The 27,517-nt window shown below is 41.9% G+C and overlaps 1 protein-coding gene and 1 pseudogene across 2 annotated transcripts; one reads left to right on the plus strand and one right to left on the minus strand.

Annotated features, from left to right (window-relative positions):
* Positions 1 to 10,942: 10,942 nt before the first annotated feature.
* On the minus strand, positions 10,943 to 12,641 carry LOC309828247 (annotated as a pseudogene). Its single transcript has 2 exons — positions 12,632 to 12,641; positions 10,943 to 11,815 (listed from the first exon to the last, which is right to left on the minus strand). The product of its transcript is annotated as an uncharacterized misc_RNA (transcript).
* A 5,243-nt stretch (positions 12,642 to 17,884) lies between these two features.
* On the plus strand, positions 17,885 to 18,964 carry CCR4 (C-C motif chemokine receptor 4; the record flags this gene model as incomplete). The annotated part of the gene is made up of 1 exon (XM_082664203.1): positions 17,885 to 18,964. The coding sequence occupies one exon, from the start codon at positions 17,885 to 17,887 to the stop codon at positions 18,962 to 18,964; it is 1,080 nt and encodes a 359-aa protein (XP_082520329.1).
* Positions 18,965 to 27,517: the final 8,553 nt, after the last annotated feature.

Consider the following 27,517-nt stretch of genomic DNA (forward strand, 5'->3'; position numbering starts at 1 on the left):
TTGAAAAATGCTGAATCACTGTGCTGTACACCTGAAACTAATATAATATTGTAAATCAACTTTTGGAATAAAAAATAATAAAGATATAAGAAAAGAAACAAGAAAATAGAATATTTGTTATTTTAGGTAATAGGAAATGCTAGGGAGAAAAAAGCAGAATGGGGATTAAAAGAATATGTCAGAGAGTGTTGAAATTTTCATTTGGATAACAATTGAAGACCTCATTCAGAAAGCAATTTTTTTGGTAAAAACTTGGAAGGAATGGGAGAATTTACTGTACATATCTGAAAGAAGAATATTCGAACCAGAGGAAAAACCAAATGTAAATGACCTGAGGTGGCAGCATGCCTGGTGGCATCTCTGAGGCAAAGGCTAGTGTTGAGGGAGAAAGGAAGAGATGGTAGGAAATGAGGTTAGAATATTAAGAATATTAAGATCATGTAGTGTCTTAAAGTCATAATAAGGGCACTGACTTATGTATACATGTAACAGTTTCATTTAGATATAATTCGCATACCATAAAATTCACCTTTTTAAAGGGTACAATCCAGTGGCTTTTTGTATATTCACAGAGTTTTGCAACCATTATCATAATCAATTTTAGAACATTTTCATCACCCCAAAAAGAAACCCCATACTCATTAGTAGTCACTCACCATTCCATTCTCTCATCCTCCTCTCCCCCAGCCCTATGTAACCATTAATCTACGTTCTATCTTTATAGATTTGCCTATTCAGAGCATCTCATGTAAATGAAATAATATCTGTTCTTTGTGACTGGTTTCTTTCACTTACCATAATGTTTCCTAGGTTTATACATGATGTAGCATGTACTAGTACTTCATTCCTTCTTATAGCTGAATAATAGTTCATTGTATGGCTATATTACATTTTATCCAGTCATCAGTCTTCCAAAGTGGCTGCACCACTTTGGAAAACTGTTTTCCAAAGTGGCTGCACCATTTTACATTCCCACAGTAATGTGTGAGGCTTCCAGTTTCTTTATGTTCTTGTCAACACTTGTTACTATCTGTCCTTTGGGTTATAGCCATCCTAGTGGATGTGAAGTTGTATATCATTGGGGTTTTGATTTACATTTCCCTGATAGTTAATGATGTTCACCATTTTTACATGTGCTTATTAGCTGTTTGTATCTCTTCTTTGAAGAAATGTCTATTCAGCTCCTTTCTTCATTTTAAATTTGGTTATTTGTCTTATTAAGTTGTAAGCGTTTTTATATATTCTGGATACAAGTCACTTATCAGATATATATATATTTTTCCCCCATTTTGTGGGTTGTCTTTTTACTTGATGGTATCCTTTGAAGCATAAAAGTTTTTGTAAGTCTAATTTACTTTTTTGGCTGTTGTTGTGCTTTTGTTATATATCTAAGAAGGCTTTGCCTAATCCTGGATTACATTTGATAACTCACAATATCTTAACTTGTGGCTAGGATTAATTTGAAGATACTAAACTATACCTTCTGTCACCTGTTGGCAAGATTCATTACCCTAATACTGCAGTTTTCAAAGTGTGGAATGTGGAGCCCTCTGGTGGAAACCAGAGATTCTTTTAGAGTGTTTGCAAGTCCAAAACTATTTTCATAATAATAAGATGTTATTTGCCTTTTTCACTGTGTTGATATTTGCACTAATGGTGCAAAAGCATTGGCAGGTAAAACCACTGGCAGCATCATGACATTGTAGCCTCTGGGAAATTTCATTGTACATTCTTTATTTATTTACAAAAAAGAAAAAAAATATATATATATGTATTTATTTATTTGGTTGCACCGGGCCTTAGTTGTGGCACGTGGGCTCCTTAGTTGCAGCATACATGTGCGATCTAGTTCCCTGACCAGGGATCAAATCCGGGCCCCCGGCATTGGGAGTGCGGAGTCGTAACCAGTGTGCCACCAGGGAAGTCCCCTCTTTGTACATTCTTTAGGATATAGAAGAAAAAAGTTAAAAACAGATATATAGTTGACCCTTGAACAACATGGGTTTGAACTGCATGGGTCCACTTATAGGTGGATTTTTTTCAATAGTAAATACTACATCACTACACGATCTGATCCGTGGTTGGTTGAATCCACGGACATGGAACTGCATACTTGGAGGGCCAACTTAATTTATAGTCGGATTTTTGACCACATGGACGGTGGGTGTCTCTAACCTCGACGTTGTTCAAGGGTCAACTGTAATTCTAGAAATTCTTTAGAAGTTAAAATTATTTACTTTGGTATTAGTAGTAGTATTACAAAAATAGTTTTGACCTCATAGGCCCCTTGAAACAATCCTGAAGCCCCTTTAGGGGTCCAAGGACAACACTCCAAGAACCACTGTATTGCCATAATAGATCCTTTGATGGAAGAATTATTTGAAATGCACTTTAAATTTCTACCAGTATCACTTATATATTGAGGAATCTTTGATCTAATTAAATATTAATTTGGGGGGGGTTGGGGAGAAGGAAGGATTCTCCTTGCAGCAAGTAAGGAGAATACTGGGGATCTTTTCCCAAAGAGGTGTCTCCCCGAACTGCAAAACTGGGGAAGTTTTAAACTAAGGGTACATGCATATTCAGGAGGGGGCTTGAGCTGAGGAGAATTCAGCATAGAATTGGGGCAAAGGTCGACAGTCCAAGCTTTAGTTTGTTGAAGTCAGGAGGGTCAACATCATCATTCCATCCTCCACCTGAGTGGGGGTCTTATTAGTTCCTGCAGAACTGGTGTCAGGACTTACTGAAGCTCAGGTTCTTTATGCCTTGTCACAGAAAGAATCCACTGAGAGACAAAGTGATCGGTAAGAAGTGGCTTTATTTAGAGAGGTACACATTCCATAGACAGAATGCGGTCCATCTCAAAAAGTGAGAGCGGCCCTGGGAAAAACACACTCCACGGACAGAGTGTGGGCCATCTCAGAAAGCAAGAGTCTAAATATTAATATTTAATTTAGTTTTCGTATGTGACTGTAAGTATATTTTAAATTAGTACATTATTTCTGTTCTTAACTTTTTTTTTCTAAATTCTGTGATGAAAAGGCTGCACATGCATATAATCAGATTGTGGCCCTTAAAATAACTGCCAAAATGAAGCATTGAATCCTAGTTTGGGTGCAAGAACAATAGTCAAGATCTGTCATATGACATAACAGCTGGGGTAATATCTTTATCATTAAACTAATTATGTGAATTTTTCTAGGTTTTAGCCTACAGTAATATTTCTCCCCAACTATTCCAAGCTCTGTAATAAACTATGACTACTAAACCATAAGGTGGGTGGGAATGATATTGTTGATGATCGTCTTGAGCACATTCATAGGTAAGAGTTCTGAAACTTAACTCTCAATTTCTTGAGAAGGGATATTTTTTCACATGTAAATTTTCCACATGTTTAAGAATGATAATATTCTTTGGATCCTCCAAATTAATTCTGAGCTGAATTTAAATGTTAGCTGTAAAATTAGATTGAATTGAAAAGCTGGTTACATTACTTCATAGCACATGACCCATGAGAGGCCCTAGTATGCAGATGAGGATGTGACAGTGAATTTGGAGTGGCATTCAACTCTGGAGGTAATAGAAGCATCAAGCAGAAACTCTTAGAGAAGCTGAAAGAAGCTAAAGCATTTAAAAACATACTAAATGGGTGAGTTTAAATACTATAGTTATTCCCTTAGTTGCAAAACTTAGTTGATTAGAAGATTTTGCTCATGAATAAATGATGTAAGTTACACTCAACATGGAAAATGCATTTCTTTGTTTCACTCTCATAATTCTAAAATCAGTTTTGTATGTTAAAATATGTTTAATGTAGCTTGGCTGACACTTTTGACCAAGTCAGTCCCACTTCTCAATTATATGCAAGAATGATCCTTTTCCAGCTCTCAGTTATTGATCACAACATCTCTTCCTTTTTTCCTTAAATAAACCAAGACATTCAAATAAATATATCTTGGAACTGCTAACAATGTGTGCCTGTCCCATAAAGTAAAATGAGCCCCGTTTCAAAAAAAGTATGAGGGAGGAGGGCTTTTGTAATGCAGATATACCATTGTACCGTGGATACATTTTAGTACATGAGCTTTTTATTACATCATGTCATTGTGTAGGTGTGAGTACTGCTTATATAATATTTGCACCCAAAAGTGTATGTATACAGGGACACACACACACAAGCTTACACACACACACATTCTTGTTTGATAACATATTCACAGTATCATTTTGTGTTTTATTATATAAACTTTAAATATTTTCAGAAAAGAGCAAAAGTTAATTTTCTCTACATGACATTTTTAAGTACCATAGATCATATATAAAAAATGTTTTCTGATTAAAAATACATTTTATTTTATATTAAGTATCACTTCTTATCTTGGAATGTTCTCAAATATCATAGCATGAGAGAATCACAATGGCTATGTGGATATAAGGTAAATATTCAGTCTTTCCTACTTGATCTCCCTCTCCACATTGACTTCTGGCACTTAGGAAGGCTTGGTATATCCCAGCTCTTTAACCCTTGGTGCTAATGTTTAAGCAGCTTCTGGGACTAAGTGTTGACGTGGGAGTGTCAGGGAAATGGCAGGGCCGGAGGAGGCCAGAGGAAAGAGAAGAGGGAGGATAGGGATATCTATTCCTAAGAGATGGGAGAGACAGTGTCTGACACCTGGGAACACTGAGGAGGGAGTAACCCCTAAGGGAATATGGCCCAGGGTTTCTCCCAACTGCTTCTAAGCAGTTTTGTTTTTCTTTGTTGAAAGCCCTGGGTTTTGCAGTTCATGGCTTCATTATTTAGCACATCATGGAGCCATTATTTTCCGAGAGATTTTTCTCCTCTTTTTACCCTAGACCAAAAAAAGATGGCAGCAACAGACCATGGTGTACCTCTGCAGTCTGTTTTCCAGTCTCCACAGCCACCTTCTGCCTCCACAGGTCCCACCCAAGGATTCTCAGAGCTGCAGGAATGAGATTTTTTTCCAACTTCTTTCCTCATGGTGACTCCTCATGTACCCTCTTGAGGGCTGTGGTAAACTGTTTCTCTGTAGTAAAAATGCCTGTGATACTCTTCTCTACTGCCTCTCTCACATATAAGATGGCAGTATTAAAATTCCTCATATTGAATGTACTGTCATATTTCCAAAATTATTTACATGGTAAAATAAAAATATATTCTTTGAATATGCAGAGCTGTATTTTATATTTTGTGTCTTCAACTGTGTTTAACAAGGAAGGAATAGAACCTTGGGTTAAGATGGGAGGAAGAACCTCACAGGGCTGATTTACAGGTAGAAAGTCAGGATTGGAGGCAGTTGGTTATTCCAGAGACAGGATCTGGTGGATTGTAGGTGTGTTGGGTGGTAGTTGCTCTGGAGGAGGAAAGGTGGTTGTTGCTCTGTGTGGAGTATATGTCCTGAAGAACTGATGGAACATGTTGGTATCTAGCAGTGTGGAAGGGACCTCTCTAGGGTCTAGGCGCTGTTCCCTGGAGACTCTGCTGCCCATCAACAGTCTCCGATTGTTTTTTTCATACTATTTCTCAGGGTCAAACTACTGCAATTTCACCAGTGGGCTATAGTTGCCGGGGGGTGGGGGGGTGGTAGACAATATTCGGGGGGCTTCCTAATAATGTAAAAAGTCTATCTCTGGAAGAAAGTCATTGAAATTGGCCTCCATAACTGAGGAATGATTCAGCAAATAAACTCATAAATCATATGGTTATGTATATGTTTCTTTTGATTAGGTACAGCAAAGATGAAAAGGCAGGAGTGTTGCCCCAGCCTGCCAGTGTTTGGCATTCTTTATTGTGTGAATTTGAGGAAAGAGATGAGCAAGGTTTTTAGATCAACCATACAGCTTCTTGCAGCCTCTCCCAAGCAGAAGCAAAGGGAATGGGTTGAGGAGCTGTGCTGCCGAAGCGGCTGCTGGGAGTGGCAGTAGGTGTTTGGTGTCTCCTGCTGGTCAGTGTTGAGCAGTTAGGGGGCAGGTAGCCATGACCAACTCCTCTGAAGCCATGCCCCCATGCTGCTCCCTTGGCTGGTAGGCTGTGAGGCACTACCCCTCCTTGTGCCCTACAGACAAGACCCTTGTGAGCCTGAGCCAGGCTGGAGCGAAGCCTTTCAGGCTTTATCCTCTGCCTACCATATTTCTCTCACTTTCTCCTCTCTGGGCCACTGGTGGGTTTTGTATAGGGGTAGGGGTGTCGGAAGTTAGGGTTCAGAAGCTCAGAGGTTGGTGGGAGGGCTGGGCCCCACTCTCCTCAGAGCACGAGGGCCCGCACTGGGGGGCAGGCTCTGAGGTGTCCGAGCCTCACCCAGAAAAAAATCCACCTCAGGGGATCGAAATACCCTCTGGCCAATGACCCTGAGCAGTTTTTTCCCCTTAGTGAGTAACTGTAACATGGGGACCGGCTGGGTGGGAATGAGGTCGTTGGACTCTGGGCTCCAGCTCCCTTCTGGCGTCAAGCATGACCCCTGGGAGGAGTAAGGTGTGTAATCAACCATCGATCTGTTTGAGATGATTGGATTTGTTCCTTCATGAACGCTGGCCTCCACTTGACTTCACACTAATACATTTGTTCATAAAAGGAGAATAATGCATATTTTATTATTCAGAATTTGGCAGTACTTGTGTGTTATATTTAGTTCCTTGGATGCAAAGAGGAAATTAGCTGTTGTCTCCTATCCTCACCTAATGGGAAGGAAAATTGTCAGGGTTAAATCCAAAGAAGGGGTGCTGCACACTGGATAAGCTGGCCCTGGTGTGCTTTGGGGCAGAAGAAAACGATCAGGAGCTCAAAAGAAAGCAAGGAAGTGGAAGGTGACTATCCCATGGGGTGTTCCCAAGAGCTACCTACTGGATGAAGCCTACGACACATCCGCATCACTGTGCTCAGAGGTAGAGCTAACGTTCGATTACAAAGAAGAGCATTGATGAGATTATGGTTTCTCTTATTTCAGAGAATGCTGATGCCAGTGATGACGTCAGCCTGTGTCTGATCTCAGTTACCATTAGTGTCCCTCCCTGCCTACTACACTGAGCATCACCATCCCAAACAGTTTTCCTGCCCTTTCTCTATTCCTTGCCTCTGACCCCACTATTTCCTTAGCCTTGCCAGTCAGTCCTTACATCATGCCTTCATTTGGCAAATATGGTTGGCAAGTATCAACTCTTCTTAGGAGCCTTCCTTCATTCTAACAAGCAGAGCCAGGTATGATTTCTGTTCTGTTATAGAATTGTGCTCATATCTCACTTACTCAGTATTATACTTTATAAAATTATCTCTTTATTTTATTATACAGTTCTGTTCAATCTTATTTTACATAATATTCTATCATAACTATCTTCTTATATTGTCATCTCCTCCACTTGATTGTGAACTGGTGCCCTGAAACATGGACACTTCCTCTTGAAATCACCATTGTCCAGTATGTAGGAGATGTTCAGGAAATCTTGTTGAATCATTGAATTAATTTTCACCTAGGAGAATTGGTCACAACTTAAATTCTTAGGAAAAAGTCTCTTGCTTTTGTTGTTGTTGTTTGCTAGGAAGATTGCACATTATTCCATTATCATTTATTACTAATTGTATTTTCTATTTGGTGAATTGTTACTTTTATACTTTTTGCCCATTACTGAAGTCTTAAGTTTCTTGGTTATGTCATATAAAGTAATTTGTATAAGATATTCATTCAGTGAATAATTTTGAGCATATCCCATGTGTGACATTGTTTTAGGTGCTAGAGATATGTAGTTAGCAAAGAAACAAAAATTCTTGCATGGCAACCTAAATGTCCATCAACAGGGGAATAGATAAAGAAGATGTGGTACATATATACAATGGAATATTACACAGCCATAAAAAAGAATGAAAGAATGCTATTTTCAGCAACATGGATGGACCTAGAGGTTACCATACTAACTGAAGTAAGTCAGAGAAAAACAGATGTTATATATTAATGCATATATGTGAAATTTAGAAAAATGGTACAGATAGATCTACTTGCAAAGCAGAAATAGAGACACGTAGAGAACAAACGTATGGATACTAAGGGGGGAAAGGGGTGGGAGTGGGATGAATTGGGAGATTGGGGTTGACATATATACACTACTATGTATAAAATAGATAACTAATGAGAACCTAAAATAGATAACTAATGAGAACCTACTGTATAGCACAGGGAACTCTACTCAGTGCTCTGTGGTGACCTAAATGTAAAGGAAATCCAAAAAGGAGGGGATATATGTATGTGTGTAACTGATTCACCTTGCTGTACAGCAGAAACTAACACAACATTGTAAAGCAGCTATATGCCAATAAAAAAAAAAAATCCTTGCATGTTTGGTAGAATTTTCCTATAAAACCATCCTGAGGGTTTTTTTTTTTTTTAACTTTGTTTTTGTGCAAAGCATTTAAACTACTGATTCAAATTTTGAAAGATTATGTCAATTTTTATTTAATTTTTGACTGATTTATACTTCTTTTTGAGACAATTTTGGTAGGTAGATTTTTCTAGGAATTTATCCATTTCATTTAAGTTTTCAAATTCATTGTAATAAAATCATTCATAATATTTATTATCTTTTAAGTCTCTGCTCTGTATTTATTTCTCCCTTTACATTCCCAAGATTCTTTCCTATTTTTTCTTTACTTATCTTCCTAGAGGTTTGTGAATTTTGTTATTGTTTTCAAATACTTTTATGGGTCTATTTTACTTTCAATTTCTTTTTTTTTTATACATTTATTTATTAATTTATTTATTTATGTTTGGCTGCATTGGGTCTTCGTCGCTGCCCTCGGGCTTTCTCTAGTTGCAACAAGTGGGGGCTACTTTTTTTTTTTTTCGGTACGCAGGCCTCTCACTGTTGTGGCCTCTCCCCTTGTGGAGCACAGGCTCTGGACGCACAGGCTCAGCAGCCATGGCTCACGGTCCTCGCCGCTCCGCGGCATGTGGGATCTTCCCGGACCGGGCACGAACCCGTGTCCCCTGCATCGGCAGGCGGACTCTCAACCACTGCGCCACCAGGGAATCCCTGGGGGCTACTCTTCATTGCGGTGCACAGGCTTCTCATTGCGGTGGCTTCTCTTGTTGCGGAGCATGGGCTCTAGGCGCGCAGGCTTCAGTAGTTGTGGCATGTGGGCTCAGTAGTTGTGGCTCACGGGCTCTAGAGCGCAGGCTCAGTAGTTGTGGCACACGGGCTTAGTTGCTCCACGGCGTGTGGGATCTTCCCGGACCAGGCATCGAACCTGTGTCCCCTGCATTGGCAGGCGGATTCTTAACCACTGCGCCACCATGGAAGCCCCACTTTCAATTTCTGTTTAACTAATTTCTCTCTTATGTTTATTATTTTTTCCTTAAACTCTTTTTTTTCTTCTTCTTCTTTTTTTTTTTTTTTTGCCACACCGCACAGCTTGCGGGATCTTCCCCGACCAGGGATTGAATCTGGGCCACCTCAGGGAAAGCCTGGAATCCTAACCACTAGGCCACCAGAAAAGTCCTTCCTTATACCCTTTTTGAGTTTCTTCTACTCTTCCTTTTTCTGCAGTTTCTTTTTCAAGTTAAACACTTCTTACCAATTTGTAGCCTTTCTTCTTTTCTGGTATAAACATTTAAGGTCTAAATTATCCTCTAAGAGCCTCTTTAGCTGCCGACCACAATTTTTGTTGTTGTTGTTGTTTGTTTTTTTCGGCCGCACTGCACAGCATGTTAGGATCTTAGTTCCCCCACCCACACCCCCTGTAGTGTAAGCTTGGAGTCTTAATCACTGGACTGCCAGAGAAGTCCCAGACCACAATATTGGATAAATGATATTTTATTATCATTCAGTTATAAGTGTTTTCTATTTTCTATAGTATTTTCTTTGACATTCAGGTTACATGAAAATGTGTTTTCTAGTTTTCAAATGTGCAGTAATTTTTAGTTATTGTCAAAAAACAAAACGAAACAGCCCATTTGTAATTTAACTGTTTGCAATCTTTTGTTTCCTTTCCAAAGTTTTTTCTGTTTCTTCAGACCTCCCCTGTAATATAGTTTGTTCAAATGCTTTCTTGACCCAGTTTTGAGGACCGGTCAGTTCCCCTTTTTGAGGAGTTAGGTCCATACCCCAGTCACTTCCCCCATTAGCCTCTTGTGTGTACTCTGGGATCACTAGGAACCAGCCCTAATTGTCCTGGGGACTGGGAATAGATGACTAGGGACAGCTCCTCTGCTCCAAGCCTACAAAGTTTTTCAACTTAGCCAATCAACAGAGAACTCTTGAAAACTAATTAACCCCACCCTGCTTGCCATACATAAGTTGCCCCCTACAGCTCTCGCTTGCTGTTACTGTCCTTGGGTGCAACCCCTGTGTGGCCTGCCTCACAGCCTTCTCTCATTTTAAGCTGTAAGTAACAGGTCTGACACCAAATTCTGGATGCAGCAGAGGTCCATGGAGCTCCTCCTGTAGGCCTTGGGAGTTTTTGCCTTCCAGTGTCAGACACGCTGGGTGGCTACGGTACCTGTGGCCTGGGGATTGTATTTTGATGTCTTTGGTCGTGAAATAAGGTTTGGTCCACTAGGGGGCGCTGTAGGCTCACGCTATCGCTTTGTTTCTTGCTGAAGGTCTGTGCTGTGCAGCATATGACATACCACCTTGCTTTGGGGGTGGGTTTGCTCTGGGTATTTTTTTGTTGGTCACCTTCTCTCTGGTCAGGTTTCAGAAACTTAGCTCAATAAAAGATATTGTCCATGAAAATGTCAGGAGGGTAGGCGTTAGCCCTGACTGTGTCTCTGGCTGTGTCGCCTTGAGTGCACCACCTCCCTTCTCTGGATTCTTTTTTTTTTTTTTTTAAACCACTGTTAATCTTTTAGTAGACACAGCTTTCCGAGTTTTTTCTGTACATGGATCACTAGGTAAGTATCTTTGTAGTTTTACAAAAATGGACTGATGCCGTATATATGGTTCTGAAAACTGGTTTTTAAAACATTTTACAATGCACCATAAACATTTTTCCATGCAATGGATGAAAATCTGCTACTGAAACACACAGGGCTGCAGTTGGATAAAGAGAGTGACACCTAAAGCATAGTATTAGCATAAGGTTAAATAAAGCATAGGGCCTTGCAAATGCCTGCCAGGGGCACTACACAAAAGGAATGTCTTCAAAGCCCCTTTGTGGGGCCCTGCAGCCACCCCTGAGTTCCCTTGGGCCCCTCGGGTGGAAGGGGTCCTGTAAACTTTTTTGCATCCAATTTCTGTCTGGTTTTCTACACCTCATCCTCCACCCTGGCCATCTCGTCAAATTCTCTTATCATCGCTTCATTGCTCAAATGCATATCATGTATGGCCTCCTTGTATTCCTTGAGACACTGAGCCAGCCCCTTGTTGGTTTTTCTTTTGGCCTTCCTGGGTACATCATCCCCAGCTGGGCACTTTCCTGCAGCCCTTGGTTTGCTGGCTGGCTTTTCTTCTTTTGGCTTTCCCTCGCTCACTGGCTTTCCCTCACTTACGGGCTTTCCCTCGCTCACTGGCTTTCCCTCACTCTCTGGATTTCCTTCTTTTGGCTTTGCCTCACTCTCTGGCTTTTCCTTATCCTTTAGTACTTCCTCATCTTCTGTCTTTCCCCTGAGATCTGTCCTTCCCTTGTTTTCTAACTTTTCCTTGTCTTCCACAGTACAAGCTACTCCCGGCTTTCCCGCAACCAGTGGCTGTTCTTTGTTTTCCATCTTGCCTTGGTTCTCAGGCTTTCCTTCATTTTCACTGCGAGGATTCAGGACAGGTTCCTCCTCTTTCTCTAGCCCAGTAGAGCACTGGGAACAACAGACACGTACACCTGAAAGAACCTGGAGCAACAATTAGGGGCTCCCAGACGGCGCTGGGTCCGACAGCAGGCTTCTCTGGATTCTTAAAATTTCATCCTTTATTCTTTTTTTTTTTTTTTTGGTGGGTGGGGATATTGTTTAGTTTTGAATCCCTTACTGGAGGGAAAACCTATTTAGTGTTTCTCCAGGACACTATCATTATTACTTTGCAAACCTGAAGACTGACTTTCTCCAGGGCAGTAACCTTTGCAACTTGGAAATCTGAAACCTGCTTTTTTTTAAAAAAATTAATTAATTAATTTTTGGCTGTGTTGGGTCTTCGTTGCTGTGCACGAGCTTTCTTTAGTTGCAGTGAGCAGAGGTTACTCTTCGTTGCGGTGCGCCGGCTTCTCATTGTTGTGGCTTCTCTTGTTGCAGAGCACAGGCTCTAGGTGTGCGGGCTTCAGTAGTTGTGGCACGTGGGCTCAGTAGTTGTGGCTTGCGGGCTCTAGAGCTCAGGCTCAGTAGTTGTGGCTCACAGGCTTAGTTGCTCCACGGCATGTGTGATCTTCCTGGACCAGGGCTCGAACCCGTGTCCCCTGCATTGGCAGACGGATTCTTAACCACTGCACCACCAGGGAAGCCCTGAAACCTGCTTTTAACCTGAACAGCAACTCAGAAATTGATTGTGGCCCGCTGCGTCTAAATCAAAATATTTCCTGGATTCCTAGTTATGGCTAAGGGCAACATACCAGGCTCACCCATTTCAAGAGAGAAAGCTATTCCTGTGTGTTTTATTTATCCTACTAATTTTCACAGCTGGTGCCATTTTGAGCACATATCTGTACCAGGCACCATGCTAAGTGTTTTACAAACATTAGGTCATTAATCCTCCCACAATCCTCAGGCTTTATCACCCTTTTTTACAGATGAGAAAATTGAGGTTCGTATAGCTGGTACATGGTGGCCCTGAGATCCAAACCCAGACTGAGCAGGTCTCAAAAAGCAAGTGCCCTTAGCTAACATGGACCCTGGAGCTTGGGCTTATCCCCACTCATGGGGCCAGGTGTCTGTCACATGGCCAGTCAGTCAAGGGAGCACCAACTAGCTTTAAGGGACCATCTCCAGACCCACAATGACCAACTACCACTGATGACAATTTGGACATCCAGATATCATCTGTTCTAGACCTTACCACTTCTCCCCCCTCCATGGAGGGTCCATGGAGACTTACACAACATGCTCAGATGGCCTTGCCCAGGGTAACTGGTCCCTCAAGGCTTCTAATTCCACGGTGGAACCTTCCTCAGGCTCTGCATTTCTAAAAATAAGTTACTCTGTATAATGGGCATGGATTTACTGGTCAAATTGTTACCGAATCAGGTCGTATGGACCCCTGCTCGGGCCCTAGCCCAGCCGAGGCCCCCTGCCTCAGCAGGGAAGTTTCAGGTTCGTGCAGCCAGAAACAAAAACGAAGCTGAGATTGATGCAGTGCAAGCTTTATTAAATGGCCTGAGAATGGAGAAGCGGGAACTTTGTTTACGGATGAGCTTCTCGCACACGTGGATCAACTTTGGGTCATAGCCTACAGCAGGGGTGTCATTTAGTAGCTGAAGTAGTGAAATCAGCATAGAATGAGGCTCAGGGGTTGCTGGAGGTCAGATTCATCTTGGTTCCAGCTGGTTCTATCTGGGCTTTTGTTTTTCTCTTCCTATAACTCCGCTTTTTTGTCTCCAGACCCTGTGACTTAAAGATACATGTTCCTGTCCAAGGGAGGGGTTGGCGGGTTTTGAGCAAGGATATGGTGTCAGCTCTGGCAACAAAATATATCTGGGACATTTTTACTCTACATCTGCTTCCAGAGTTCATGATACTATTAGCACTGGAAAGCACTGCCGTAAGGAACTGTATTTAACCTGAATCCAAGCCCAGCATTCCCTAGGGTTATTTGTCTATTTCCTTTTCACTGGATTTCTATGAATCTGGTTCCACAGTTCACAGGTGGGAATATTACTCTAGCTGAGGAGTCCTCAGCCTCAGCACTGCTGGCCTTCTGGGCTGGATGACTGTATTGTGGAGGGCTGGCCTGTGTGCGGTAGGATTTTAAGCAGCATTTCTGGTCTTTTCCCATTAGAAGCCAGAAGCAACTCCCCCCACCCTAAACAAACCTTACTCTTTTATATATATATAAAGCATATATATTTGCATATATATATGAAACATAAGCAGATTTGCTATTTATCTGTGGTATTATTATTATTATTAATTTGGCTGCACCGAGCAGCTTGTGGGATCTCAGTACCCAGATGAGAGATCGAACCCGGACCACTGAATCATAACCACTAGACCACCAGGGAACTTCCCTATTTATCTGTGGTATTAAAATATATCATGGGGAGGTGACTAGGAAAAAAAAATCCAAAAAGACTCCTTGGGAGGGGTGATAATGGGAAAAAAAAGGTTGAAAGACACCACTCTAGCTCAATTTTTCAGTTCTTATTTATGCAAATTCCTCAGGAAAAATGACATTTGTGGCTCTTGTAAGCTGAACCAAAGAGCCAAGCAACTGTGGACACATAGAAGGAAATGGCTGGGAGCTGGCAGAAGCTGGCAGGATACCATATAGAAAAGACTCAGGACTGATGTCAGCTCCTTGGCTACGATGGGTACGTGAACCTGAAGAAGCTCTCAGCCAGGAGCACTGTCAGGGGAAGCGCTGCTGTTTCTCAGTGGAAGGGGCTTGGGGGAGGGCTCTTCCTGTTGGGAAAAGGGCTTAGAGCTTTGTTGTCGTGTCACTTTACACCAGGCTGAGGATGTTTATTGAATGTGGTTGACTAGGGCCTCCACGTCACTGCCAGACATTTGGATACACTTTTCTCTCCTCCTGACTATCCTTATTCTTAAATAAATCTGGCCTCTCACTCCGACCTCCTCAGATCCCACTGTTTAGAGAACACTGAATATCTTGATTGCTGGCCACTGTACATCCATGATGGGGAAATAACAAACAGCCCACTGATCCAGAGTATAAAGATCACTTCTACAGCACATAGCCAGCTAAAATGAAAAAATTTAAATTAAAAATCCAACAAATAAATTTTAAAACATTTAAAAGTTTCTCTCTTGAAAAACTTAACTTCCCTCATCTTGCAGAGAGCAAACCTTCCCAGCTTTCAGTTTGGGGAAATGAGTGACTAAGAGTTTAACCTGAACCCAAGCTAAGAGTCACTCATTTTCTGCTTCTTACTTCTATCAAAAAACCCCACTTGAACTCAGCATAGATGGATGAGGAACAGAGCTGGTGCTCACAGGAAGCCACGAGCCCTTCAAAGGCTCCTGTCGTTCTTAGCGCCGTGCTTCTTGAGCAAACCAGGCACTGCCTCGCAGACCTGCCTTGGAGCTACTTTCAGAAACACAAGGTAAGGGGCCGGCGTGGCCGGGGTGGGGGGGGGTAGGGGGGTGCGGGTGAGGGGACACGTTCCCAGGGCCTCAGGCCCTGCATTGCTTTGTCCACAAGTGTGTGGACTTTGGAAGCACTGAAAGCTGCCCAGCCACACAGCTAACCCTATCACTCAGGCATCCTGGTCATCCTGCTGGTCGTTCTGTTGGCACCTGTCCTGCAGCTCACACACAACCCACCCTCCCAGCCCTCATCTGACTGGCTCTCACATACATACAGGGCTCTCCTCCTGCACACATGTGGCCTAAGCCACAGGCTCAGAACACACAGCTAATTTTCATTCAGCATATACACTTTTCCGCTTCTGGCTTCTATCAAGACTCCCAGGTCAAGAAACACCTGCCAAATAAGGCCTGCAGAATAATTCCAGACATTTACCAGCTGTGTTGACTTTCGTTTCTTCTCCTGATAATTTCCTAACACCTCAGTCTCTCTTATTCCTTTCATTTTCACTGGTAAAATTATGGAGGAAGGCTAGAATTGTTATTCATTTAACTAGACTTGATAATCATTTAACACAGTTTTTTTTTTTTTTTTTGAGACCCTGAGATGCCCCAGGTCTTCAGCATCTGTTTGCAGGAATAAACCAAAACCTCTCTCTTGAGAAACACGTAGCTTGGGTGTTTGGGTGTGTGGAGGTCAGGGTGGGAGATGGGGAATAGATGTGAATTATCGAACAATGTGAAAGGGTTTTGATAAGGAATATCAGAGTGCCACTAAGAAGGATGCAAGAGGAGGTGGCCTTGAGTTGGAAAGCCTCCTGCATTGCTCCGATTCACATGTGGACGTGTGAATAACTTTAAGAAGGTAACCTCTTCATCTGCCAATTTAGATAAGAAATGAGGGTGGTTGGCGAGGTAGAGATTTTATTTCTGGCTATGATGTGCCTTTTCTAGATCTGTCCTGCTAATTCCCACTCTGATAGGATTCAGTGTGTAAGATTGATTTTTTTTTTTTTTTTTTTTTTTTTTTTTTTTTTTTTTTTTTTGCGGTACGCGGGCCTCTCACTGCTGTGGCCTCTCCCGTTGGGGAGCACAGGCTCCGGACGCGCAGGCTCAGCGGCCATGGTGCACGGGCCCAGCCGCTCCACGGCACGTGGGATCTTCCCGGACTGGGGAACGAACCCGTGTCCCCTGCATCGGCAGGCGGACTCTCAACCACTGCGCCACCAGGAAAGTCCCTAGAATTTTTAAAAAGAAATATTTTCTTGGTCCTTGCCCCCTTTTCTTTTATTCTTTTTTAAAAAAATATTTATTTATTTGGCTGCATTGGGTCTTAGTTGTAGCATGCAGGAGCTTCATTGTGGCATGTGGGCAATCTAGTTGTGGCGCACAGGCTCAGTTGCCCAGCGGCATATGGGATCTCAGTTCCCTGACCAGGGATCGAACCCACATCCCCTGCATCGGAAGGTGGATTCTTAACCACTGGACCACCAGGGAAGTCCCAGAATTTTTTTTTTAAAATAGATTTATTTATTAATTTATTTATTTTTGGCTGCGTTGGGTCTTCGTTGCTGCCCGCGGGCTTCCTCTAGTTGCAGCCAGCGGGGGCTGCTCTTCATTGCGGTGCGCGGGCTTCTCATTGCGGTGGCCTCTCGTTGCGGAGCACGGGCTGTAGGCGCGCGGGCTTCAGTAGCGGTGGCGCGTGGGCTCAGTAGTTGTGGCTCTTGGGCTCTAGAGCGCAGGCTCAGTAGTTGTGGCACACGGGCTTAGTTGCTCCGCGGCATGTGGGATCTTCCTGGACCAGGGCTCGTACCCGTGCCCCCTTTATTGGCAGGTGGATTCTTAACCACTGTGCCACCAGGGAAGCCCCCAGAATTTTTATATAAAGGCAAGAGGCCAACCTGGTTCCCTTCTAGCCTGATGATTTACCTAAGTCATCACTGAATTTTTGGTGTTACAGTCTGAAGGGGAAACATGCATAGATTTTTAAATCTTTTTTTAATTTTTTGTTTTTGGCTTTCATGTTAGAAAGGCCCTGGATAAAGTTCTGTTGGGCACGTCAGCTAGTCTTGTCATTCTTGCGAGTGATTTCAGTAATGCCAGACTAACTTTCAGAAATATATTTTTGAAAAACACCTCATCATTGGGACTTCCCTGGCAGTCCAGTGGTTAAGACTTCGCCTTCTGGTGCAGGGGATGCGGGTTCAATCTCTGGTCGGGGAGCTAATATCCCACATGCCTCACGGCCAAAAAACATAAAACAGAAGCAATATTGTAACAAAATTCAATAAAGACTTTAAAAATGGTCCCTGTATTGAAAAAAAAATCTTCAAAAAAAAAAAAAAGAAAAACCTCTTGTTGATAAAGAGGTTTTACTACCCCCGCTTACAAACAGGAGAACCAGAGCTCCCAGCAGAGGGGTAGAAAAAGTGGCAGAGCTGTAATTTGGAATCTGCCTCCAAAGGGCAGGATTATTTCACTTCGGCTGCACTGCCCTTCAGTTCAAGGACCTGAGCCCTTCAATGTGGGAAGATTGGGAAGAGTGTATGGTGATCTGGGCAAAATACGAAGCAGTTGTGCTCTGTACGCAGCACCGTTCTGATTTGCTTTTGTTCTGATAGAAATCTTGTTGGCTTTTCCACTCATTAGGTTCTTCTGGTTGGGCTCAGACCTGCCGTGAGAAGCCTGTAAATCTGAAAATGAACCCCACGGGTATAGCAGACAACACCCTGGATGAAAGCATCTATAACAATTATTATCTTGATGAAAGCATCCCCAAACCTTGCACCAAGGAAGGTGTCAAGGCATTTGGGGAGCTCTTCCTGCCCCCCCTCTACTCCTTGGTCTTTCTGTTTGGTCTGCTTGGAAATTCTGTGGTGGTTCTGGTCCTGTTCAAGTACAAGCGGCTCAAGTCCATGACCGACGTGTACCTGCTCAACCTTGCCATCTCGGACCTGCTCTTTGTGCTCTCGCTCCCTTTCTGGGGCTACTATGCCGCAGACCAGTGGGTGTTCGGGCTCGGCCTCTGCAAGCTAGTTTCCTGGATGTACCTGGTGGGCTTCTACAGTGGCATATTCTTCATCACACTCATGAGCATCGACAGGTACCTGGCCATTGTGCACGCGGTCTTCTCCCTGAGAGCGAGGACCTTGACTTACGGGGTCATCACCAGCGTGGCCACGTGGGCAGTGGCTGTGCTCGCCTCCCTCCCAGGCCTTGTGTTCAGCACGTGTTATACTGAGCACAACCACACCTACTGCAAAACCAAGTATTCTTTCAACTCCACGAGGTGGAAGGTTCTGAGCTCCCTGGAGATCAACGTTCTAGGGCTGGTGATCCCCTTGGGGATCATGCTGTTCTGCTACTCCATGATCATTAGGACCTTGCAGCATTGCAAAAATGAGAAGAAGAACAAGGCAGTGAAGATGATCTTTGCCGTGGTGGTCCTCTTCCTGGGGTTCTGGACCCCTTACAACGTGGTGCTCTTCCTGGACACCCTGGTGGAGCTGGAGGTCCTTCAAGACTGCACCTTTGAGAGGCACCTAGACTATGCCATTCAGGCCACAGAGACATTGGCTTTTGTTCACTGCTGCCTTAATCCGGTCATCTACTTTTTCCTGGGGCAGAAATTTCGCAAGTACATCGTACAGCTCTTCAAAACCTGCCGGGGCACTTTGGTGCTCTGCCAGTACTGTAGGTTCCTCCCGATTTACCCCGACACCCCCAGCTCATCTTACACACAGTCCACGGTGGACCACGATCTCCACGATGCTCTGTAAAAGATGAAAATGCGAAAAGCAGAGTTAATAAGCTTCTCAAATTAAGAGCTTATTTAAAATTGTATTGTAGTAAGAGTTTCCTGAACAAGTACCGGGAAGAATTATATCCACTGCAAAAAGTAGGGCTTCTCACCCTGCAGTCAGCTTTTCTTCCTGCCAATTACAAGTTCAGTGTGACCAGAGTTCACCCGGACCAAGGTGTCCTTCCTCGCACCAGGCTTTCCTGCAGGGATGAGTAAACCCGAGGAGGATTCTGAGCAGTGTTTCAATGAGGAATTGGATGATTTTGGAAAGGGAAGACCAGTCCCTTCTAACCTGAACTCATGGGATTCTCTAGAGGGGACTGTAGAGAATTGACTGGGGGAGTAAATCTCTACTTCTTTTTGTGAAAATGAGCCCTTTCATTAACTTCTAGCTTTTTGTGAAACAATATAGAAAACTTCAGCATGCTGTCCCAGTGTTTTCCTAAGAATATATCTGAAGCATGGTATACTCCATGTAGCCAGGTGTCTGCAGAAACGAATAGTAAAGTAATGAACTTAGATCTTGATTCTTTTATTGTAAAGGCTTATCTGTTAATGGAAGCCAAGCTTTCAATGCTGATTACAATCATAAGGAGAAAAAGGCATTAGCATGGTCTGATTTCCAAACATGAAATACAAGGCATTAACAAATCTAAACATACTTGTGGAAATCCAAACACAGCTTCATATGCTTGTGGACATGTTTTGTTTTAATTATAACAGATGAATATTCAAATTAAAAAAATAATACATAGGCCCAGACACATTTATTTGGGGTCTTTTACTCATTTACAAACATTTCCTTCAAAACCAAAAATGATGAGGACTAATCAAGTATGACAGTTTTTCCTTAATCATTTTGAAGTGCCTGCCGTCAAGTGAGGCAAGAATAATCCACTAAAAGTTATCGCTGGTGTGGCATAAAAATGACTTTCCAAGGTGTCATCCTCTCTTTTAAAATACTGGCCCTGCTTTTTAACTTTTGGATGACTCAAAAGTTCTTACAGGTCATTTTAATTATGTAATTAATCATTTTACACCATTAAGATAAATCTCTGTTCGTACAGCCTTAATCAGAATTAAGTAAAGACTTTAAGAAAGTCTAGGGATACCTGTACTATCTCCAGAAACAAAACCTATTTTACAGACTATTACCTGACTTAACCAGTTTAAAATGTTTCTGTAAATTTACACATTATTGCACGCTTTACATTTATAAAGAATGCATTTCCAGAAAATTTATTTTCAGAAGTGATTTTAACAGGGTAAGTTGATGTTGCCTTTGTAGAAATACAATAAAATACAATAAAATAAACCTGTGTATGGTTTCTCCTTGGTATGTGTGTGTTTGGTCTCCCGATGGGGATGAGAATCTGAGCCACTAATATTCCAATTGTCTCGATTAATCATCTTTGCTACATGTCATAGATGAGATGGATGTCCCCGAGAGGAAGAATTAAAGCGTTCACTGTTAAGATCACCACTTGGGATGGGGAAAGGAGTCGCTACGTGTTGTCACAACAACGCTTGGAGGTTAGAATGGATAAGGAGTGGGGGTGGGCCGGGTTCCTAGGCAGTGTTTCCTTAGAAAACCTCTGCACCATATGGCAGGGTCTGCAAATCCTACCTCTGTGTTTCCTTGTGAGTCTGACCACATTACTTTCCTCTCTTAGCCTCAGTTTCCTCGCATCTGTAAAGCAGAATATAGTTCAGAGTGATTGAAAAAAAGAAATAAGATGATTACTGAAAGCATCTATGTTCCTTAGTCATAGATAAAGTGTGGTTTTGAACTTCCCCGCCAGTGACTGCCTCCCCTTTCCTGAGGGAGCTTGTAATTTCATTCATTTAATCACAAGGAGACAGAAATTTAAGGACACCGAGGGAGTTCCCTGGCAGTCCAGCGGTTAAGACTCCGAGCTTTCACTGCAGGGGGCACGGGTTCGATCCCTGGTTGGGGAACTAAGATCCCACATGGCACACAGCATGGCCAAAACAAAAAAAAACCCAAAACCCCAGTAAGGACACCAAAAGACAAAGACTGGCCAAAGGGGTTTTACTGTCCCTTCCTTGTCCATCGCATACAATGCTAAGCAAGGCTGCGGTGCAGACCACACAGCTACCACCCCTCCACCTGAGGGTAGGGTCAATTATCACCCCCAGTCACTCAGGGCCTCCCTTGTTCCAAAGTTGGGGGGTGTCCCCTCAGGATGGGAATTTAAAACCTCTGGTGATACCCAAACATAATCCTCTCAGAACACTGAAAAGAAAGTTCCTTCTTCCCCTTCAGTAACAGAAACATAGAAAGCAAGCCAGCTTGATTTCTACACAAAGGTTTTTTTTTGAGGGCATCAGGACCAATGATCACCAGCTGCCCAAGTACCAAAAAATTATGCTTCCAAAATCTCTTGATGTTGATTCCGCACAAAGAACAAGCAAGCTGCCCTATGTGTGCCACTCACAACAGAAGCCCTTTTTAAGGTGGGTTTAACAATAAGTTTTCAGACGTTAGACCCATCCTTTTCTTGTTGCAATATGCCTCGCTTCTGGGGAACACAGGCTAGGTGTAATTTCTTTAAGAACAAAAGAAGCAGGTTTGCTTTGGAGGTGATGTAAATGTTTTGGAACTAGATAGAGGTGATGGCTGCACAGCATTGTGAATGTACTAAATGCTACTGAATTGCACATTTTTAAATGATTAGTTTTATAGTATGTGAATTTTACCTCAACAACAACAACAAAAAGAATAATAAGAAATAGCCCTGTCAGGATCTGTCCCGTAGTTGGTACTCAAATTCTATTAAATAGATGTGTTACCTGCTTCCCATGAGAAGGAAGAATACAGGGTGATGGCAAAAGGTCTTCAGATCTTTAGGTAGGTTATTCCTAAGAAACTCTCATAACACTTTGGGACATTTGATGCAATTAATTCCTATTTGTTGAGAGTCTGTTTTGTGCCAAACCGGATGCTAGGTAATGGATAGAATATAGGATAAAGGAGTGAGCTCTGTATGTATGGAATTTATAATCTGAGAAGGGAAAACACAAGCACAAGATCGACTATAGTGCAAGCAGGACAGATAGGATAACAAAGTCACAAACAAAATGCTTCAGGACCCCAAATGAAGGAGAAATCGATTCAATGTCAAATTTTATAATACAAGTAGCTTTTGAAGTCGGCTTTATAAGAAGAGCATGATTTGGATGAATGGAAGGGAGGAAGGACATTCTATGCTGATGAAATCACACATGAAAAGGCAGGTATGGTGTCAAGAGCACACTGTGTGGTCAGGTAGTGGTGGGGAGGTTTTTGTAGTTACAGTGAACGTTGCAGGTGGGGGAGAGGAGCAAAGTAGGAAAAGATGAGACAAAAGAAAAATTATAGACCTAAGAGGCAGCAGTTTTGAGCTCCTGAGCCAGTGGCCATCCTGCATTGGGCTGGAGGAGACTGTTAGTGGGTGCTGTGGGATGCCGTCCACACACCCCATGCAGGACGGAGGGCCGCTCACTGCACCGTCTACCAGGAGGGCGGACATCTGGGGCTCTCAGCTGGTCTCCTTTCAGGACTGTCCTTCCTGGGCCAGCTCATATCCAGCGCCTGGATACTGAGGAGAAAGAAACACTTGCCCCCTTGCTTTAATTTGGGACAACGCTGATAGGCCATTACAACTGCAGAGCTCCCCATAAGATTAGCTGGGGCCTCTGCTGCAGCTACATTGTGGACCAACTTTTCCAACTGCCCACTCCTGCTTCCTTCATGCCCTTACAGGTGTTGTTCCCAAGAGGACTCCCCATTAAGTCTCCTGTATGCTAATCTTAGGATTTCAGAGTCTGTTTCCAGGAACTCAGGTCTAAAATGGGGACTTCTGGATCAGCACCTAATATAAATGGAAATTGACCCCATTTCCACTGTGGGAAAATGAGGAAGCACTGAGTTTGCATCAGGGCTGTCCATTCATTGCCTTCCGGCCCTCATTTGACTCTTGGTTCATGCAATTCCATTAGTCAACCTCACCTTTGCTGCCATAATTTGCCTGCCTTAAGCCCTGAGGCATTGTCCCTACACTCTGTTTCTATTATAGTCATAGGCCAACTCTACCCTTGGCCGTGTTGCGGCCACCTGACGTCCTGTGTTCTGTACCGGTCAGTGGCTTCCTGCGCTCAAAGGAACCAGACACAAGCTCCACCCATTTCTGTGATCACAATACTTTACTCCTGAATGGCCATCATCAAAAAGTCTACAAATAATAAATGCTGAAGGGAATTCCCTGGAGGTCCAGTGGTTAGGACTCCATGCTTTCACTGCCAAGGGCCTGGGTTCAATCCCTGGTCAAGGAACTAAGATCCCACAAGCCATGTGGCCCAGCCAACAGCAACAACAAATCAAAAACAAAAAAAAATGCTAGGGAGGTCGTGGAGAAAAGGGAACCCTCCTACACTGTTGGTGGGAATGTAAATTGGTGCAGCCACTATGGAAAATAGTATGGAGGTTCTTTGAAAAACTAAAAATAGAGCTACCATATGATCCAGCAATCCCACTCCTGAGCATATATCTGGAGAAAACTCTAACTCAAAAAGACACATGCAGCCCAATGTTCACAGCAGCACTATTTACAATAGCCAAGACATGGAAGCAACCTAAGTGTCCATCAACAGATGAATGGATAAAGAAGGTGTGGTACATATGTACAATGGAATATTAATCAGCCACCAAAAAAAAAAAAAAAAAGAAAGAAAGAATGCCATCGGCAGCAACATGGATGGACCTAGAGATTATCTTATTAAGTGAAGTAGGTCAGACAGAGAAAGACAAATATCATATGATATCACTTACACGTGGAATCTAAAAAAAATGATACAAATGAACTTATTTATAGAACAGAAATAGACTCACAGACATAGAAGACAAACTTACGTTTACCAAAGAGGAAGGGTGGAAGGGATAAATTAGGAGCTTGGGATCAAAATATACACACTACTATATATAAAATAGATAACCAACAAGGACCTACTCTGTAGCACAGGGAACTATGTTCAATACCTTGTAATAACCTATAATGGAAAAGAATCAGAACAAGTATAGATACATATATGTATAACTGAATCACTTTGCTGTACACCAGAAACCAGGACAACATTGTAAACCAACTAATTTCAATAAAAATAAAATACTTCACTCCTTAAAAGCTTATAATGGCTCCAAATTCCCCTTTCAGTATACCAGAACTCCACCAACTGTTTTCACATATTGAAACTCATTTCAGCCTCTTCTTAAAGTAGATAAGGTTGGTTTTATTATCCCCAAGCAACTGAGTTCAGGGGAAACAATATTCTAATAATGAATTAGACAAACCCTACCAACAATAATCATCACCTCACTGCTTAGTAAAATGCCTAGCGCAGAGCAGTTGTTCGATTATTTTTTCGTGAATGAGTGAGTTTCCTTATCTCTTAATTAAGTACTCTATGCTGGCAATTCAAGTTTCTATTTCACTACACAAAGGTCACCAGTCCTCTCTCCAAAATCCCCATTATGTTTCTAATAAAACTTTGTGTGACAGAGCTCAAAGGTTGATTGAATTGCCTCCTAGTTCCAGAAATTGTGGTCCTTGGGTCAAAAATGACTTCATTAAGACTTCTGGTATGAACAGAGCTGCAGAAGTCTGCATTTTCATCTTCTCTGGGAAATTGTAAAATAACAGCAAGAAGAAAGACTGAAAAAACCCACGAACTCCATTTTCTATCACATTTGGAGAGAGAGATACTTTTCAGACTCCAAAATATATGAAAGGTCTGCTAAAAGCAGCCGACATCAGGCGCAAATTGTGGGGAAAGGTGAAGAGAAGGGTGGGGAGAGGGTGCAGCAGTGACGGACCTCACAAAGCACTGAAAGAATCCACTTCCCAAAGGGAGGGGCACACCTCCAGGAGAAAGGCTTCAGTCAGAAGCCCTCCGAGTCCCAGTTCGGTTCAGAAGAGCAGACGAGGCAGATTTGTTAAATTTCAGATTTGCAGGAGGCAATCTCTCTCTGAGGCAGTAGAAGAGAGTCATTGGGTTGTGAAAACAGCTTGCCTCCTGGAAAATTACCGACACCCTGCCCCAAACACACACACAGACACACACAAATACAAATATAATCATATTTAACAATTCAAAGATAGGGTTTTCCTGGTGGCGCAGTGGTTAAGAATCCGCCGGCCAATGAAGGGGACACAGGTTCAAGGCCTGGTCCGGGAAGATCCCACATGCCGCGGAGTAACTCAGTCCGTGCGCCACAACTACTGAGCCTGTACTCAAGAGCCCGCAAGCCACAAATACTGAGCCCACGTGCCACAACTACTGAAGCCTGCGCTCCGCAACAAGAGAAGCCACAACGATGAGAAGCTCAACCCAAAACAGCTCAAAATAAAAACAAACAATAAACTAATCAATTGAAAAAAAAACAATTCAAAGATAGACACTAAGAAAAATAATATTGACTATAACCAGGATAGGAATATGACAGAAGTATAGGAATATAATATTTTATTATCATGATCAAATATATTTATCTCAGTTCAAAATGCTTAACAGGGCACTCTTGAGGTATTTTGGCTAAAAGCAAAAGACGACAAGAATGCCTGCTATCATCACTGCTACACGCCCTCGTGCTGGAGATACTAGTTCCTTGCTGTAAGCGGAATAAACTAGAGCTATAAAAACTGGAAAAGAGGGACATTCTACAAAGTATCTGACCAGTACCTCTCAAAACTGTGAACATCAGCAAAAACAAGGAAAGTCTGAGAAACTGTCCCAGGAGGAGCCTGAGGAGACATGACAATTAAATGTAGTTAGCTGTGGAACAGAAAAGGACATTAGCTAAAAACTAAGGTCATCTGAATAAAATGTGGACATTAGTTGGTAATAATGCATCAATATTGGTTCATCAAGTATAACAAATGCATCATGCTAAGGTAAGATATTAGTAATAGGGGAAATGGAATATATAGGAACTCTCTGTACTTTCTTCATAATTTTATTTTTTTTCCTCTTCCAGTTTTATTGACGTATAATTGGCATATAGCACTGTATAAGTTTAAGGTGTACAGCATAATGATTTGACTTATATACATCATGAAATGATCATCACGTAAGTTTAGTGAACATCCATCATCTCATATAGATATGAAATAAAAGAAAAAGAAAAAATGTCACCAAAGATATTACATAATTATTGGATATATTTCCCACCCTGTACATTTCATACCTTTTACTCATTTATTTTGTAACTAGAAAGATGTACCTCTTAAACTCCCTCACCTATGTTACTCATCCGCCACCCCCTCCCTTCTGATACCCACCTGTTTGCTCTCTGTATCTATGACTGTTTCTGTTTTTCTTTTTACGTTTGTTCATTTATTTTGTTTTTTAGATTCCACGTATAAGTGATAACATACAGTATTTGTCCTTCTATGTCTGACTTATTTCACTTAGCATAATGCCTTCTAGCTTCATCCATGTTGTCACAAATGACAAGATTTCATTCTTTTTTGTGGCTAATATCACATTATATATATATAATACATATATACCACGTCTTCTAAAAAAGAATGCTTATATATATATAACTGAATCACTTTGCTGTACACCTGAAACTAACAATATCAACTATACTTCAATTAAAAAAATAAAGATGGCATCTTAAATCAAAGGAGGGACACAATGAATTGTTTATTTAAGGAGGAGACCAAAATGGACCATCATCTGGGAAAAAAATGAAGTTTGATTCATACCTCACACCATACATGGTTAAATTACAAATAGATAAAATATTTAAATGTAAAAGTTGGAGCAATCAAAATTCTAAATGGAAACATGGGAGAATTTCTTCAGAATTTTGGCACAGGCAAGAACATTCTCAAAATTCAGAAGCCATAAAAGAAATGAGTAATAAATTCATCTATGTGAATACAAAAATATGCATGATGAAACATCACCAAAAGAAAAATCAGAAGACAAATGACAAACTGGAGAAAATATGTATACATGACTGAACTTTTTTTCTGATGATTAAATGGCACATGGATGTTTATTACATTATTCTTAGTACTCTTCTGTATGGTTAAAACATTTAATAATAAAAATTAATTAATGTATATCCATATTATGGAATATGCCATTAAAAAGAATCATGTCCAGCTATAAACTTACTACCATGCAGAAATGTTCATGATGTATATTAAGTGCTTCTATTTTTTTGTTGTTGTTTTTGGCTGCATGGCTTGCGGGATGGAACCTGGGCCCCGGCAGGGATAGCTTTGAGTCCTAACCACTAACTACTGGACCACCAGGGAATTCCCTTAAGTGCATTTTAAAAACCTGGAAAGATAAACCTCAAACTTCAACCCCAAACTATTAGTCATTTAAAATGTTTCCAGATTTATTGAGATATTATTGATGTTAGCCATTTTTATAGAGGGAAGAATTATGCTTTATAATTTCAGGGCTTCTTTATTTCTTTAAACAAACATGCATTATTTTCATATTCTGCCAA

Source organism: Grampus griseus (genome assembly GCF_964374135.1).
Source record: "Grampus griseus genome assembly, chromosome: 10".
Taxonomy (NCBI): domain Eukaryota; kingdom Metazoa; phylum Chordata; class Mammalia; order Artiodactyla; family Delphinidae; genus Grampus; species Grampus griseus.